Below are 18,145 nucleotides of genomic sequence, written 5' to 3'. Positions count from 1 at the left end.
GACGTGGTGAGGAAAAGACAGTCCTGCCCTCCTCATGTGCCCCCGCAAAAATCTGTGGGTCCATGGCAAATGGTTTTCATGATTATAGCTTTGTAGTATGTTTTCTTTTTTTTTTTCTTTTTTTTTTTTTTTGGCAGAGTCTCCCTCTGTGGCCCAGTCTGGAGTGCGATGGCGCAATCTCAGCACACTGCAGCCTCTGCCTCCTGGGCTCAAGAGATTCTCCTGCCTCAACCTCCTGAGTAGTTAGGATTACAGGCATGTGCCACCATGCCGGGCTTATGTTTGTATTTTTATTTTATTTTATTTTATTATTCTTTTGTTTTGAGACAGTCTGCTCTGTTCCAGGCTGTAGCGCATTGGCGCCATCTCTGTTCACTGCAACCTCCGACTCCCAAGTTCAATTGATTCTCCTGTCTCAGCCTCCTGAGTAGCTGGGATTACAGGCAGGCACCACCATGCCCAGCTAATTTTTTGTGTTTTTAGTAGAAATGGCGTTTCACCATATTAGCCAGGCTGGTCTCAAACTCCGGATCTCAGGTGGTCTCCCCGCCTCAGCCTCCCAAAGTGCTGGGATTACAGGCATGAGCCACCAAGCCTGGCAACATTTTTGTATTTTTAGTAGAGATGGGGTTTCACCATATTGGCCAAGCTGATCTTGAACTCCTGAGCTCAAGTGATACACCCGCCTCGGCCTCCCAAACTGCTGGGATTACAGGCTTGAGCCACTGTGCCCAGCCTGTAATATGTTTTCTTAACTGTTTTCTCCTTATCAGTAATAGAAATAACATGACTATTACTCACAGCCAGGAGCTCTACTCCATCCTGAGGCCACAAATGGAGAGACCCTAGCCCTCAGGGAACAAAAAGACAAAGGGAGAAGTTAGTTTCAGACACCACTACAGGCAAGGAAGAGTAGGGAAGCTGGACACCAAAGCCTTGGGTGTGGCCAACCTTAGACAGAGCACTCCACCTTGGGCTACAGAGCGAGAGACTGTCTCAAAAAAAACAGTACAGGCTGGGTGTGGTGGATCATGCCTGCAATCCCAGAACTGTGGGAGGCCAAGGCGGGCAGATCACGAGGTCAAGAGATCCCGAGACCATCCTGACCAACACAGTGAAACCCATTTCTACTTAAAATACAAAAATTGCCGGGCGCGGTGGCTCATGCCTATAATCCCAGCACTTTGGGAGGCTGAGGCGGGTGGATCACGAGGTCAAGAGATCGAGACCATCCTGGTCAACATGGTGAAACCCCGTCTCTACTAAAAATACAAAAATTAGCTGGGCATGGTGGTGAGTGCCTGTAATCCCAGCTGCTCGGGAGACTGAGGCAGGAGAATTGCTTGAGCCCAGGAGGTCGAGGCTGCAGTGAGCTGAGATGGCACTACTGCCCTCCAGCCTGGGCAAGGGAGGAGACCCTGACTCAAACAAAAACAACAAAAAAAAGGGCTGGGGGTGGTGGCTCACACCTGTAATCGCAGCACTTCGGGAGACCAAGGTGGGTGGATTATTTGAGGTTAAGGAGTTTGAGACCAGGCTGGCCAACGTGGTGAAACCCCATCTCTACTAAAAATGGCCGGGCGTGGTGGCTCATGCCTGTAATCCCAGCACTTTGGGAGGCTGAGGTGGGCGGATCACCTAAAGTTCGGAGTTTGAGACCTGCCTGACCAACACGAAGACACCCTGTCTCTACTAAAATTACAAAAAAATTAGCTGGGTATGGTGGCACATGCTTGTAATCCCAGCTACCTGGGAGGCTGAGGCAGGAGAATGGCTTGAACCCGGGAGGCGGAGGTTGCAGTGAGCCGAGATCATGCCATTGTACTCCAGCCTGGGCAAAAAGAGCAAAACTCGGTCTCAATAAATAAATAAATAAAAATAAAAATACAAAAATTAGCCAAGTGTGGTGACACACGCCTGTAGTCCCGGTTACCTGGAGGCTGCTTGTACCCCGGAGGCAGAGATTGCAGTGAGCCGATAGCACCACTGCACTCCAGCCTGGGCAACAGAGCAAGACTCTGTCTCAAAAAACAAGAAAAAAGAAAATTGCAAGCAAAAAGCACAGGAGGCAGAAGGTACAAATAAGCAGAGGCTCTGTGGTCTGAAGGAGGCCAGTGCTGGGACCGAGAATGAAGAGGGCTGGGGGCCGAGATGCCTGTATCATGAAGGGGTCCAGGGTGGTCCTGCTTCCCAAGTCCCATGGGTGGGGCTATTGGTCTCTGGGGATCCACAGCTTGTATTTCTCCATTAACTTCCAGTCAGGGTTTCAACACTCTTGGGGCAGCTTTCCCAGGTCCGGAGGCTGGACAGCTGAGTCCAGTAGAAAACAGGCGCCCTGGGGAGGGACTGCGGGTAATGCCCCAGAGTACCCGGGGCCTGGGAAGAACTGAGGCTGCCAAGCGCAGGAGGTGGTGGGGAGGGGTAGATCCTGTAGGAACAATCCCCGCTCTGTGCGCTTGGTTCCCACGGACTGGAGCCAAACTAAAGCACTGCCCGGACCAGTTCTGCTTCCAACCAATCCTGGTGCTCGCCCCAGACTCCTCCTTCCTTTCTCAGAACCCCATTCCCCTCAGGGCCCCCAGAGTCCAGGCCCCTAGATTCTTCTTTCCCCAGAACTCAAGAGTCTGGGATCCCACAATCCCTTTTCCTCGGGTCCTAAAGTTTGGATCCCCAGCCCCCTTCTCCCTCAGAACCCGAAATCACAGCCCCGATCAGTATTTTGCGCCCCCTAGTGGAGAGAAGAGTGAGTCTGTCCTGTGACTTACAGTAGGGATGGCAGAAGTTTTTACTTATCTTTTTTTTTTTTTTTTTTTTTTTAGACAGGCTGGAGTGCAGTAGTGTGATCACAGCTCACTGCCACCTCGAATTCCTGGGCACCGGCGTCCCTCCCACCTCAGCCTTAGAGTAGCTGGACCACAGGTGCATGCCACCACAGAGGTTGCAGTGAGCTAGTTTTAATTTTTTTTTTTTTTTTGAGACAGAATCTTACTCCGTCGCCCAGGCTGGAGTGCAGCGGCGCGATATTGGCTCACAGCAACCTCCACCTCCCAGGTTCAAGCGATTCTCATGGCTCAGCTTACTGAGTAGCTGGGATTACAGGAGCGCGCCACCACGCCCGGCTATTTTTTTTTTTTTTTTTTTTTTTTTTTGAGGAGGAGTTTCGCTCTTGTTACCCAGGCTGGAGTGCAATGGCACGATCTCGGCTCACCGCAACCTCCGCCTCCTGGGTTCAGGCAATTCTCCTGCCTCAGCCTCCTGAGTAGCTGGGATTACAGGCACGTGCCACCATGCCCAGCTAATTTTTGTATTTTCAGTAGAGACAGGGTTTCACCATGTTGGCCAGGATGGTCTCGATCTCTTGACCTCGTGATCCACCCGCCTCGGCCTCCCAAAGTGCTGGGATTACAGGCTTGAGCCACCGCACCCGGCCTAATTTTTGTATTTTTAATAGAGACGGGGTTTAACCATGTTGGCCAGATGGTCTTGATCTCTTGACCTCGTGATCCACCCGCCTTGGCCTCCCTAAGTGCTGGGATTACAGGCTTGAGCCACTGCCCTCGGCTTTTTTTTTTTTTTTTTTTTTTTTTGAGGTGAAGTCTTACTCTGTGGCCCAGGCTAAAGTGCAATGGCACGATCTCGGCTCACTGTAACCTCCGCCTCTCGGGTTCAAGAGATTCTCCTGCCTCATCCTCTCGAATAGCTGGGATTACAGGCGCGGGCCACCACACCCGGCTAATTTTTGTATTTTTAGTAGAAACAAGGTTTCACCATGTTGGTCACGCTGGTCTCCAATTCCTGACCTCGTGATTCGCCCGCCTCAGCCTCCCAAAGTGCTGGGATTACAGGCGTGAGCTACCACACCCGGCTGAGAGCCTCATACTTTCTTTCTGGAATCATCCCCAGGGCAGTGCTGGAGATACAGCAGTGACCACAACAGTTCCAGGTCAGCCTGCCCAGTTGGGGAGACACACCCATCCCTGACAGTGATGACACAAAGTGATCAGGGGTGGGATGGAGGAGCTGAGGGGGCCAGGAAGAACGGGAAATGGGCTCAGGGAGAGCTTCCTAGAGCGAGAGATACTGTTACTAAGAGCTGAGACCTAGAGAAAAGTGGAAGAAACAGACAATAAAATGACAAATATTTAGAATATCCCAATGCAAAGCTTGCACTCCCTTCAGGTAATATATAAAGTTCAAAATCACAGCACCTCGAATATTGACCACTTTATGCATGAGGCCCAGGACCTCATGTTTTACATTCGCTAGCTAACTGCGTCTTCCCAAATAACACAAGAGGGCAAAACGGAAAGATGAATAACAAGTATGATTATAATCCCTAGTTTATAAAAGGGGGAGAAACTGAGGCTCAGAGATGTCACTCGTCACCAGCTTGGCCAACATGGCGAAACCCCGTAACGCAAAAAAAAAAAAAAAAAAAAAAAAAAAGAGGCGTGGCGGCGCACTCCTGTAATTCCAGTTACTCGTGAGGCTGAGGCAAGAGAATTACTTAAACTCGGGAGGCAGAAGTTGCAGTGAGCCGAGATCGCGCCATTGCACTCTAGCCTGGGCGACAGAGCGAGACTCTGCCCCCCCCCAAAAAAAAAAAAAAAAAATGTCACTTGTCCAGGATCTCTTTTTTTTTTTTTTTTGGAGACGGAGTTTCGCTCTTGTTACCCAGGCTGGAGTGCAATGGCGCGATCTCGGCTCACCGCAACCTCCGCCTCCTGGGTTCAAGCAATTCTCCTGCCTCAGCCTCCTGAGTAGCTGGGATTACAGGCACGCGCCACCATGCCCAGCTAATTTTTTGTATTTTTAGTAGAGACGGGGTTTCACCTTGTTGACCAGGATGGTCTCGATCTCTCGACCTCGTGATCCACCCGCCTCGGCCTCCCAAAGTGCTGGGATTACAGGCTTGAGCCACCGCACCCGGCCCTTGTCCAGGATCTCTTAACCGGTCAGTAGCAGGACAAGGGTTTGAACCCAGGCCAGACCTTCACCCCAGTTCATGGGTGAAGGGTTAACAGCCTCTGAAAATCTTGTCCTCTCTGGGCCTCCGTAACACCTTCTCCAAGCCAGGGGTCTCTCAGCACATGTCCAGGATTAGAACTGCAGGAAGACACACAGCTAACGAAAAATTGTGGAATTCTCAGAGTCCGTGAAGCCGAGTTCAGGGATGCGAGGTTTGGACCACTAAGGGAACACGCATGCATGCTAAGCAGGGCTGCCCGAAAGCTTGGGGGGTCTCATCGGAGGTGTGTTGGCCGTTAAGTTCCCTGGAATTGGAACTCTAAATACACTGAAAAGACTATGAGCTCAGGAGATTTGGACGCAGCTGTGTTAGGAAGAAGAGTAACAAGACGAGGGTACTGGGTAAAACGCTGCTCTTCCAATCCGAATACGGTGGCCAGAAAAGTTCCTATGACGACACAGGGCGTGTTTTGAAGCCTGTCCTGTGGCCGGTAAACCTCAAGAAACGTGGAACGAAAGGACTCGAAGAATCGGCAGGGAGAAGCGGACAGGATGACCCGGAAGGCTCGTAAAACTCTTTAAAAGTCGAGTTAATGAGACGGGGCGGAAAGCACAGAACTTGTGGGAGGCGCATGCCGGCCGAGAAAGTGCTGGATTTCGGAGCATACACCGTTTCTTGTTAGGTGAAAACAAATGGGCTGCGGGGAAGAGGAGTACGGTGGCCTGGTCGGTCCTTTCGTAACCGGAAGTGGCCCTCCCGAGAGGCGTGGCTAAGGCGCTCGTGCAGGATACGGTGGCCCGGCAGGGCTAGGAAAGCGTGAAATCTCGCGCGATTGCGCTGCGCCGTCGGGGACGGGGCGGGGCTGGCGGCGGGGGCGGGGACCCGGAGCGGGAAGATGGCGGCGGCGCAGGAGGCGGACGGGGCCCGCAGCGCCGTGGTGGCGGCCGGGGGAGGCGGCTCCGGTCAGGTACGGAGGCCGAGAGGGGACTGAGGGGATTCTTCCCCAGCCGGGGGCCTCCCACAGGGCGTGTCCTAGTCTTTGTCGCAGAATCCCATGCACTGGGGGCTCCTTGCCCAGAGGGACCTTGAATACCCGGCCCAGGCGGGGCCGGACAGCCCGAGAGGCCGGACGGTGCCGGGAACGGGGCCCTGTTGCGTGTCGGGTCTCCTGCACGCTCGCGCCGGGCAGCCACCGGGCTCGTCGCTCGAGCCGGGGAGACAGTGCCTCGGAGGAATGCTGGCTTGTATCTTGGCGCGCTGGGTTCTCGACTCCGGGATTCCAGCCTCCAAGGCCGGTTCTACAGTCGTCTGGCGTTCAGAGTCTCGTTGTAGTGCTTGAGGTGTGCGCAGTGATTAATTGGGAGTTTTCTAGCTCTGGAGAAGTCGGGATTATCAGAGCACGGCCGACAGACCCATTTTACAGACAGGAATCCAAGGAACAGTGAGACTAAGGCGCTTCCAGAAGGTCATCCGGGTTAGATTTGTAACTTCTTAACAAGACATTGCTGACACAGGGACTGGTATGATGTGCTTTTAACGTAAACTAGTCCTGTGGGTTAATTAGTCCAGGTGCAGATGACTTCTGACCCCCCCCCCACCCCCCGCTGCCTTAATTAAACACACTGCAGAACATACCATTTCAGGCAGCTGCCGTTCAGGCATTTGGGAAATAGATGGAGACATCAAGGTGCTGTCGACCCACCCACTGGGATGTCACTGACATGTGGGAGGCAGCTCAGGGGAGAGGAGTGCGGGTTGAGAGGGGAGAATGAAGCTGACTCTCTGTATGACCTTGGGTGAGTTCCTTTCTCTCTAGGCCTTTATTTCTCCCGTGTCAAATGCAGAGGTTGGACAGGAGGGCCAGCCACGTCCCTGCTCTCCGAGGGTGGGGGGCGGGGGGAGTGGAGACTGACATGTAAACAAAGAGTTATAATCCTGAATCATTAGGTTGGTGACAAAAGTCTGTGTCAGGGTCTGGGGGAGCCCAGAGAAGGATCAAGTCGTAATTCCCGGGGAGGACACCTGGATGAAATTTGTGTAATAGAGCCTACTATATCTGCTCTGAATCGTTTCAGCATTCTCAACCGGGGCCTGGCCTCAGGGACAGCTCAGGAAATGTTTGTTGAGTTAGTGCCGGAATGAAGGTTCAGCTCCTTTCTTCAGGGGTTTCCTAGTCTTGCTGAAAGGGGGTCGTTTCCCTTCTTAGTTTCTGTTGATTATTGGGTTGGGGGTGGTTTGAGAGACCAGGGCCCAGGTTGATCTGATTGCCCGGAGCTTCCAGATGGCACTCTGATCTTCTCTTGTACCAACTCTGCGTGAAAACAATCAAGACTTACTCCTTTGCCTTTAGGGTAAAGTACAAATTCTTTAATAAATCTCAGCCTTGCATGATCCCTCTCGTTTCTTCAGTCTAGACTAGGATTTCTCGAGCTCGGGACTACTGACATTTTTGAATTGGATAATGCTTTGTTTCAAAGGCTGCCCTGTGCATTTTAGGATGTTTAGCAGCATCCCTGGCCTCTACATGCCAGATATCAGTAGCATGGACACCCCTCCCCAGTTGTGACAACCAAAAATGTCTGCAGACATTGACAGATGTTCCAGGAGCAGGGAGGCAAAGGCTTCCTTGTGAGAGCCACTGCCCTAGGGAGGATCCACTGCTCTGAACCTATTTTATTTCTAAACCTCTTTTATTGCCTCTCAGTCCCTTTCCTCATAGTAAATGCACAGGTCTCTCCCCTCGTTAGCTGGTTGATGTGTGTCCTACGGATCTCAGATGTTCCCTCCTGCAGAAAGCCCTCTTTGATTGTCTGGGCTCCCCTGTCCCAGCGCTGCCTCCACTGGGCTTCACTGTCTGGGGACTGGGCTCCTCCACTGGACTGGGAACCCCAGGAGGGCAGAGCCAGGACTGTCGTGGTCACCACTGCTTCCTTAGCGCTGCTCAGCACGGGGCCGGACACAGGGGAGGTTCTCAGTGTTTGTGGAATGAGCGGATCTTGAAACAGAGGCTGGGCTGAGGTGGAATTCCTGATGCCCATGGTGGATCCAGGTAATCCAGTGAAGACATGCGGCAAAACCTAGCTTCCTCCTGCTCTTGCCTAGCGCTGGTGGTCTCAGCTACTTCCTGGGTCCCTTAGCAGATGCTGGGGATTGCGTGTGCGTGGACGTGCAGATCCAGGAGCAGGAACTATGTCTTCGTCACTGATGTGTCCACAGCCACTGCTCCTCCCACGGCTGGAGCCTAGTGCACAGCGGGCAGACCCTCGGCCCTGTCTCCTGCCTTAGCCAGCCTGCTGGTATGGCCAGAAACTCAGACACAGAACCCACCGTTTTGCATTCATTCCTTCAGCAAATGCATATTGAATCAGCTACTAGGCCTTGTGCTGATGCTGGGGATACAGCTGTGAACAAAATAGATGCTGCCCTCTTGAAGGCCCTTGCCCTTATGTTCTAGTTAGAGCTGGATTTAGGGGAAGCGCAGATGGGGACACACAGTGAACAAGATAAATAAGAAAAACAGCAGTTCAGATGGCTGTGCGTGCCATGGACAGAAATAAAACTGGGATGGGGATAGAAGAGTTGCAATTAAATAGGGTAGTCTAGGAAGGCTTCTCTGAGGAGATGATGCTCGAACAAAGAGACCTGAAGGAAGTGAGAGAGGGAGTCCCAAAGATACCCAAGGAAAAGCCTTTCAGGCAAAGGATTAGCGGATGCGAAGGCCTTGAGGTGGGAGGTGCCTGGCGTGATGAAGAGATGTCGAGGAGGCTGGAGCCCGTGAGTGAGAGGAGAGAGGTGGGTGGGGTCAGACGCAGATTATGCCAAGCTTTGGAGGCCATGGAGAGGACGTGGCCTTTCCTCTGAGGGAAATAGGAGTTGGGGAGAGTGTCTTTTTTTTTTTTTTTTTTTCCTTTAAAAGAGGGGGTTTCACCATGTTGGTCAGGCTGGTCTTGAACTCCCGACCTCAGGTGATCCGCCTGCCTTGGCCTCCAAAGCGGATTACAGGCGTGAGCCACCACGCCCGGCCTGACTTTTCTTTCTTTCTTTTTTTTTTTTTTTTGAAATGGAGTTTTGCTCTGTCACTCAGGCTAGAGTGCAGTGGCGTGATCTCGGCTCACTGCAACCTCTGCTTCCTGGGTTCAAGCGATTTCTGGCTAATTTTTGTGTTTTTAAGAGAGACAGGTTTTGAACTCCAGACCTAAAGCGATCAGCCCACCTGGGCCTCCCACAGTGCTAGGATTACTGGCATGAGCCACCACACTTGGCTGAGAATGACTCTTTATTGGAGTATAATTCAGATGCTATAACGTTCACCTGTTGTCAGGATAGAGTTCAGTGGCTTCTGGTCCGTTTATGCAGTTCTGTGGTGTGGCCATCACCAAGGTCTGGTCTGAGAAAGCTTCTGTCCCCTCAAAAAGTTCCCTTTTGCTGTCTCTGCTGCTCCCAGCCCTAGGCAGCAGAGACTCAAAATGGGTTTGAGGTTTACAGTGTTGCATAGGTCTGCGATTGTTCCTTTTTATTTTTTACAACCTAGGATCAGGGATATTTGGCCTTCGGGGAAATCCTAAAGTACATGTTCCCAGTCGTTCCTTTTCACTGCTGAGTAGTAGTCCACAGACATGGCACCGTTTATTCGTTCACTCCTCAGAGGATATTTGGGTTGTTTGTAGTTTTTGGCTGTTACCAGGAATGTTGCTATGAACATTCCCATACAGGCTTTTGTGTGGCTGTGTTTTGCTCCTTTTTTTTTTTGAGTAATAGAATCAGGGTCTCCCTATGTTGCCCAGGCTGGTCTCGAACTCCTCAGCTCAAGGGATCCTCCTGCCTTGGCCTCCCAAAGTGCTAGGATTACACGCATGAGCCACCATTGTTTGTTTGTTTGTTTTTGTTTTGTTTTGTTTTGAGATGCAGTCTCCCTCTGTCGCCCAGGCCAGAGTGCAGTGGTGCGCTCCGCCTCCCAGGTTCAAGCGATTCTCCAGCCTCAGCCTCCCAAGTAACTGGGATTATAGGTGTGCACCACCATGCCCAGCTAATGTTTGTATTTTTGCTAGAGACTGTGTTTCACCTTGTTGGTCAGGCTGATCTGGAACCCCTGACCTCATAATCCGCCTGCCTCAGCCTCGCAAAGTGCTGGGATTACAGGCATGAGCCACCGCGCTTGGCTTGTTGTTGTTGTTGTTGTTGTTTTTGACAGAGTCACCTCTGTCGCCTAGGCTGGAGTGCAGTGGGGTGATCCTGGCTCACTGCAGCCTCATCCTCCAAGGCTCAGTCAATCCTCCCACCTCAGCCTCCTGAGTAGCTGGGACCACAGGCATGTGCCACCATATCTGGCTAATTTTTACATTTTTTTTAATAGAGATGAGGTCTTGCTCTGTTGCTCAGGCTGGTCTTGAACTCCAGGGCTCAAGTGATCTTCCCTGTCTTGACCTCCAGAAGTGCCGGGATTACAGGTGTGAGCCACTGCGCCCGGCCTGCTGCATGTTTTCTGCCTCCTGGGCAGCCATCCAGGATGGGTTTGTTGGATTGTGTAGTAGGTGCACATATGACTCGTTAAGTAACTGCTATATTTTCCGAAGTGGCTGCACTTTTACCTGCCCCATAGCAGTGTATGAGGGTTCCTGTTTCTCCACATCCACAGCACTTGTGATTATCCGTCTCTCTGATGCTAGTCATCCTAATGCTTGTGAAGTGACATCCCATTGTGGTTTTAACTTGGCTTTCCATGGGAAGGTTCCCTGCTAGATCGCCCGTCACTAACGGGTAAGAGAAGAGACCTGTGAGTCAGCCAGATGTGGCTTCAAATCCTGACCTGGTGCCAAGTGTTCATTCCTGACCCCAAATCAGCTCAGACCCATTGAAGGCCTTACTTGGACCCGTAAATCTCCTAGGAGCTAGGCTGGCCTTGAGGAGGGAGCCCCCACCCCATATATCTCCTCACTGGAATATGGCTGCCTCTGTCTCAGCCCGAGGGTCTCACCCAGACAACCCGGACATCAAATGGAGCTCTTTAGGGAGACTTCTCTGACCACCCACTCTAAAGTGGGTCCCTGTCCCCAACCCAGTTGCTGTAACTTCCACCTGCTTGTTTTCTGTATACCATTTTTAATTACCTTGTTTACTGTTCTGGTGTGTTTCCCTCTAGATCCCCAGCTCTGGGCAAACAGGGCCCAAATTTCTGTCTAAAATGTGCCAGTATTTTCACAGCCTGGTCTACAGGTCAGAGGGTTGAAGTGATGTGCTCAAGGTGTCACAGCCAAGAACGGTGGGACTAGGACAATAGCTCAGGTCCGTTTGCCCTTGGAGCCCCTATCATGCCATCCTGTGCTTTGGGAGATTACAGGAAAGAGCTCTTGCTGGGGAAGGGGACAGGAGGTGACGAGTGAAACATTTAACAAATGTGGCCCCTCTGACCATGCTCCTGGGGCATTTGCTATCTGGTGGGTGAGGTGAACAGTGAAAACATTGCAGAGGCATGGGCTGGGGGCTGTGGAGGGGAAGGCTGGATCCTGGAGCCTCAGTGGCATCTGGGTTTGGGTGATCTGAGTGTCCAGGGCAAACCCTTTAGACACCAGTGGCTTCATAGGTGTTTATCACACCCCTGCTCTGTGCCGCTGGTGCTCCCAAGCTAACTGTGACCATGACAGCCCTGCTTCTGCCTCTTGAAGGCTGAGGGCTGAGGGGACGTTGCGAGGAGGGGTGAATGAGAACAGCACTGGGGAGCCAGCAGGGTGCACAAAGGATGAGCAGAACATCCCCTTCCCAACCTGACATTTGGAGAGTCTCCGATTGTGAGCTTCTGGGTCTGAGTGAAGAGCCCTCCTCCGGGAAGCCCTGCCTGACTCCCTCGCCCACCCCACTTCTCTTCTGTCATTCTGCCTCTGCATTCATCCTTCCTGAGTGACCAGACAAGTGGCTTCACCTCTCTGGGCCTCACTTTGCTCAGCAGCCTGTTGGAGCTGGTCATAATTGTGGCCTCAGGGTTAGTGTGCTGTGTGCCATCACATGCACGTCCTGTGGCCATGGCTAATGGTAGCGGCTGATAGTCTGGTTGTATTGTTCTGTCTGTCTCACCTGCTGGACCAGGGGCCCTTGGAGGGGAGGGCTGGGCACAGAAGGGACCTCAGGAATGGTTTGCCCAGGGAAGGCCCTTTCAGCTAAGCCCCAGCCTCGAAGAACCTGGCACCTGCCACGAGACTCCTTCTGTTGTTGTCCCTAATAGCCACCTCCTTGCATCCTGGCTCCAGCCCCAGGGAACAGTGAACAGTCATCAGAATCAGACTGTCTCTCATCTTCTGTTTCTGCACCAGCTGCTTCTCATACTTCCTCCTTTGCGCCACCAACTTATGTTTTGGGTCTCAGCTGCGACGCTCGCTCCTCCAGGAAGTCACCCCGACCCCTCTGCTGGACTCCAGGTGCCTCTTGAGGCTCCTGCATTCCAGCCCCACTCTGGACAGTCACTGTCTGGAGATGAGTCTGTCTCCCCCGCCGGGCTGTCGAACCCCGGGAGGACAGTAAAGGACTGTCTGGGTTACCAGTGGGTCTGAAGCACAGAGGAGGTACTCAGGGAGTGTTTTCCTCCTAAAAGAAGAGGACCACACCTTCCTAGGTACTTCCCTGATTCATTCTCCAGTTATTGATAAGCACCCACTCTTTGCTCAGCCTGTGCCCAGCTTCGTGTGTGATGGTGTCTAAGACAGCGTCTGTGTCCATTCTCCCTCCTTACCATGGCGTCTGTCCCCCACAGGTGACCAGCAATGGCAGCATCGGGAGAGACGCGCCGGCGGAGACCCAGCCTCAGAACGCGCCGCCCCAGCCAGCACCCAATGCCTGGCAGGTCATCAAAGGTGTGCTGTTCAGGTGAGCAGATGGGACTTGGGTTCGTTCACTGAAAACTTTCAAATGAAAGCATAAGGAAGAAAGGAAAAGTCAGCTGACAATTGAGAATGGTAATCATGACTGTATTGGTAGAGGTTTTTTTTTTATGATGGAATGTTTTCTAAACCTTTTTTTTTTTTTGCTCTGGGAAAATGTCTGAAATAGGCAGTCTCCCTGAGCCTATTCTGGTTTGTGGGGGCTGCCTGATTTGTAAAAAAATAAAAACGCAAAAAATACTGACATGGCTTGCTAGGGCCTTTGTGACAAGTAATACAGACCAAGTAGCTTAAACAACAAAAATACAGAAGTGGATTTTCTTGCAGTTCTGGAGGCTGGAAGTCCAGGATCTAGGTGTGAGCAGGGGTGGTTTCTTCTTTGGCTTCTGTCCTTGGCTTGCATAAGGCCAAGGCTGTCTCTCCCTATGTCTTCATGTGCTCTTTCCTCTGTATGTGTCTGAGTCCTAAGCTTCTCTTATGGGGACACTAGTCATACTGGATTAGGGCCCACCATAATGACCCCATGGACCTTAGTGTTTTAAAGACCCTATCTGGGCTGGGCATGATGACTCACACCCATAATCCCAGCACTTGGGAGGCCACGTCGGAAAGATCGCTTGAGCCCAGGAGTTTGAGACCAGCCTGGACAACATACGAGACCCAGTCTCTACTAAAAATTAAAAAAAATCTGGCAGGGTGCAGTGGCTCATGCCTGGAATTGCAGCATTTTGGGAGGCCTAGGCAGGCGGATCACAAGGTCAAGACATTGAGACCGTCCTGGCCAACATGGTGAAACCCCGTCTCTACTAAAAATACAAAAATTAGCTGGTCATGGTGGTGTGCGCCTGTAGTCCCAGCTACTCAGGAGGCTGAGGCAGGAGAATCGCTTGAACCCTGGAGGTGGAGGTTGCAGTGAGCCAAGATCACGCCACTATACTCCAGCCTGGCAGATCAAGACTCCATCTAAAAAAAAAAAAATTAGCCAGGTATGGTGGCGCATACCTGTAGTCTCAGCTACTCAGGAGGCTGAAGTGGGAGGATCACTAACTAGAGCCTCAGAAGTTGAAGTTGCAGTGAGCCAAGATCACACCACTGCACTCCAGTCTGGGCAACAGAGCAAGACCCTATCGCAAAAAAAAAAAAAAATGTTGGGGCGACCCTCTCTTTAAATTCAGTTTCTGTGGTGCTGAAGGTTAACACTTCAACACATAGGCCGGGCACGGTGGCTCACCCCTGTAATCCCAGCACTTTGGGAGGCTGAAGCGGGTGGATCATGAGGTCAAGAGATCAAGACCATCCTGGCCAACTTAGTGAAACCCGGTCTCCACTAAACAAGAGTGAAACTTGGTCTCAAAAAAAAAAAAAAAAGATTTCAACACATGAATTTTGGGAGACTGGTTCAGTCCACATCTGCACATAACATCAAATTTACCATTTTTACCTATGTTTAAATTTTAACTTTTTTTTTTTTTTTTTTTTTTGAGACGGAGTTTCGCTCTTGTTACCCAGGCTGGAGTGCAATGGCGCGATCTCGGCTCACCGCAACCTCCGTCTCCCGGGTTCAAGCAATTCTCCTGCCTCAGCCTTCTGAGTAGCTGGGATTACAGGCACGTGCCACCATGCCCAGCTAATTTTTTGTATTTTTAGTAGAGACGGGGTTTCACCATGTTGACCAGGTTGGTCTTGATCTGTTGACCTTGTGATCCACCCGCCTTGGCCTCCCAAAGTGCTGGGATTACAGGCTTGAGCCACCGCACCCGGCCTACATTTTAACCTTTTTGTTTTGTTTTGTTTTTGAGACTGTCTCTCTCTGTCACCCAGGCTGGAGTGCAGTGGCATAATCTCAGCTCACTGCAGCCTCTGCCTCCTGGGTTAAGCAATTCTCCTGCTCAGCCTCCTGAGTAGCTGGGATTACAGGCGCCCACCACCATACCCAACTAATTTTTGTATTTTTAGTAGAGATAAGGTTTCACCATGTTGGCCAGGCTGATCTCGAACTCCTGACCTCAGGTGATCTACCCGCCTCAGCCTCCCAAAGTGTTGAGTTTACAGGTGTGAGCCTCTGGGCTCGGCTCATTTTAACCATTTTTAAGTATATAGTCCTGTGGCAGAGTACATCTGCACTGTTGTGCCCTGATCACCATTATCCATTCCGAGAACTTCCTCTTCCCAAACTGAAATTCCACGCTCATCAGACACCAGCTCCCTATTTCTTCCGCCTCACAACACCTGGCAGCCTCCTTTCTACTTGTCTCTCTGACTTCTTACTACTCTAGTTAGCTCCTGTATGTAGCATCAGACAGCAGTTGTTCTTCTGTGACTGCCTGGTGGTGACCCTTTCACCTGTCTGTTTGCATGCCATTCCTGGGCAGTGGGACCCCAGGGCCTGCGTTTTCAAACCCCAACTTCTGTCTGAGGCCCTGGGGAGATGCTGGGTGGTAGTGAGGAGTATGCTTGGCGCTGGGTTCTATCCTTGCCTGCCTAGACCTGGTGACAGTCCCCTTTTCTGCTCTGAGCCTTTGTTTATTCCTCTGCAAAACAGACATTCATTTTATTTATTACTTTGTTTTTGGAGATGTATTTTCACAAAATAAGAGACCATGCAGTTAGCCAATCAGCTCCCCTACTTATCAGACAGAAGGAGTTGCACAGCAGAGATGTTTAAAACAATTATCTCTCTGGCCTCGGTGGCTCACGCCTATAATCCCAGCACTTTGGAAAGACAAGGCAGGCGGATCACGAGGTCAAGAGATCGAGACCGCCGGGCGCGGTGGCTCACGCCTGTAATCCCAGCACTTTGGGAGGCCAAGGCAGGTGGATCACACGAGATCGAGACCATCCTGGTCAACATGGTGAAACCCCGTCTCTACTAAAAATACTAAAAATTAGCTAGGCATGGTGGCACGTGCCTGTAATCCCAGCTACTCAGGAGGCAGAGGCAGGAGAATTGCCTGAACCCAGGAGGCGGAGGTTGCGGTGAGCCGAGATCGCTCCATTGCACTCCAGCCTGGGTAACGAGAGCGAAACTCCATCTCAAAAAAAAAAAAAGGAGATCGAGACCATCCTGGCTAATGTGATGAAACCCCATCTCTACTAAAAATACAAAAATTAGCTGGGCGTGGTGGCAGGCGCCTGTAATCTCAGCTACTCAGGAGGCTGAGGCAGGAGAATCTCTTGAACCTGGGAGGTGGAGGTTGCAGTGAGCCGAGATCGTGCCACTGCACTCCAGCCTGAGTGACAGAGCGAGACTCTGTCTGTCTCAAAAAAAATAATAATAAAACAATTATTCCCTTGGCTAGAACATCTTCATGTGGCTATGGGCAGCTGCACGGGAGGCTGGGAAATGTGGTCTTTAATCTGGGAAAGTGAACATCCTTCTGGAAAGCAGGGCCTCAGTTACTGAGGAGGAACAGGAGAGTGGTTTTTGGGGGCAGCTACTCATCTCTTCTACAAAATCTTATTACTGGTTTCCCTTAACTTAGAAATAGTATGTGTTTATTTTACAAAGTTAAGTAATTCAAACAGCACAGAAGAGTGAAAAGAAAAAAGTAATGAAACTCAAGCCTGTAATCTCAGCTCTTTGGGAGGCCGAGGCGGGTGGATCACGAGGTCAAGAGATCGAGACCATCCTGGTCAACATGGTGAAACCCCATCTCTACTAAAAATACAAAAATTAGCTGGGCATGGTGGTGCGTGCCTGTAATCCCAGCTACTCAGGAGGTTGAAGCAAGAGAATTGCCTGAACCCAGGAGGCGGAGGTTGTGGTGAGCCAAGATCACGCCATTGCACTCCAGCCTGGGTAACAAGAGTGAAACTCCATCTCAAAAAAAAAAGAAAAAGGTAATGAAAAAGCGTAATGTATTGGTGCCCAGCCCGTAAGCGCACACTTTTTTTTTTTTTTCCGAGACGGAGTTTAACTCTGTTGCCCAGGCTGGACGGCAGTGGCGTGATCTCCACTCACCACTCCGCCTCCCGGGTTCAAGCTATTCTGCCTCAGCCGCCCGAGTAGCTGGGACTATAGGCATGCACAACCATGCCCGATTAATTTTTGTATTTTTAGTAGAGACAGGGTTTCACTGCGCTGGCCAGGCTAGTCTCAAACTCCTGATCTTGTGATCCGCCTTCCTCAGCCTCCCAAAGTGCTGGGATTATAGGTCTGAACCACCAAACCTGGCCAAGCACACACTTTTGTAATTGGCCCTGAATGGGATTATATACAGATGCTGAGACAGAGTTGATTAAAATACAGAAAAATTAGGAGCGGGGATTAGCTAATAAAATTTGGAGGTTGGGGTGGGTAGTGTCAAATAGCCTGTAAGAGCACAGACATGCTGACATCTCAGCCCTGCTACCTCTGAGCTGTGGGGCCTGGTTACGTGATAACTCTTCTTGAGGCTCAGTTTCCACCTCACAGGACAGGAATCTTGACAATTAGCTCAAGGGGCACCGAAAGGATTCCAAGAGGATTCATGTCCTCCGAGGGGTGCGGGATCTGGCGCACGCTCAGATCATGTTGGCTGTGATTCCTTTTGTTGTTCAGTGTGGATAACAAAAGCCCTTAGCATCAGCCTGAGCAACATAGCAAGACCCCATCTCTTTAAAAAACTAAGAAGTTAGCTGGGTATGATGGCATACACCTTGAGTCCCAGCTATTAGGGAGGCTGAAGAGGGAGGATTGCTTGAGCCCGGGAGGTCAAGGCTGCAGTGAACCATGATCATACCACTACACTCCAGCCTGGGCAATGGAATGGGACTGTGTCTCAAACAAACAAAAACCTTAGGATGGCCGGGCGCGGTGGCTCAAGCCTGTAATCCCAGCACTTTGGGAGGCCGAGGCGGGTGGATCACAAGGTCGAGAGTTCGAGACCATCGTGGTCGACATGGTGAAACCCTGTCTCTACTAAAAATACAAAAAAAAATTAGCTGGGCATGGTGGCACGTGCCTGTAATCCCAGCTACTCAGGAGGCTGAGGCAGGAGAATAGCTTGAACCCAGGAGGCGGAGGTTGCGGTGAGCCGAGATCGCGCCATTGCACTCCAGCCTGGGTAACAAGAGCGAAACTCCGTCTCAAAAAAAAAAAAAAAAACCTTAGGAAATATATCGCAAAACAGCTAAAAAAAAAAAAAAAAAAAGCTTAGGAGGCTGGGCATGGTGGCTCACACCTGTAATCCCATCACTTTGTCGGGCATATTACCTGAGGTTTGGAGTTCCAGACCAGCCTGATCAACATGGGAAAACCCCATCTCTAGTAAAAATACAGAATTAGCTGGGCATGGTGGCGGCTGCCTGTAATCCCAGCTACTCAGGA

General features: G+C 51.1%; 1 protein-coding gene across 3 annotated transcripts in view; it reads left to right on the top strand.

Annotated features, from left to right (window-relative positions):
* Positions 1-5,634: 5,634 nt before the first annotated feature.
* CLPTM1 (CLPTM1 regulator of GABA type A receptor forward trafficking) overlaps positions 5,635-18,145 on the top strand; it is a 40,373-nt gene continuing 27,862 nt past the window's right edge. The window contains exons 1-2 of one of the 3 annotated variants that reach the window (XM_074386191.1): positions 5,635-5,651; positions 12,711-12,823. Coding sequence is in view for 1 of the 3 variants with exons in the window: in XM_010350945.3 (XP_010349247.2) it covers positions 5,865-5,936; positions 12,711-12,823 (185 nt within the window). In the remaining 2 variants the exon portion in view is untranslated. Of the gene's footprint in view, positions 5,652-5,834; positions 5,937-6,289; positions 6,310-12,710; positions 12,824-18,145 lie in introns of those variants that run through there. The other 2 variants (XM_010350945.3, XM_010350946.3) reach the window with 2 other exon arrangements.

Source organism: Saimiri boliviensis, chromosome 14 (assembly GCF_048565385.1).
Source record: "Saimiri boliviensis isolate mSaiBol1 chromosome 14, mSaiBol1.pri, whole genome shotgun sequence".
Classification (NCBI taxonomy): Eukaryota; Metazoa; Chordata; class Mammalia; order Primates; family Cebidae; genus Saimiri; species Saimiri boliviensis.
Note: the sequence above shows the minus strand (reverse complement) of the source record. Positions and strands in the feature narration are given on the sequence as shown.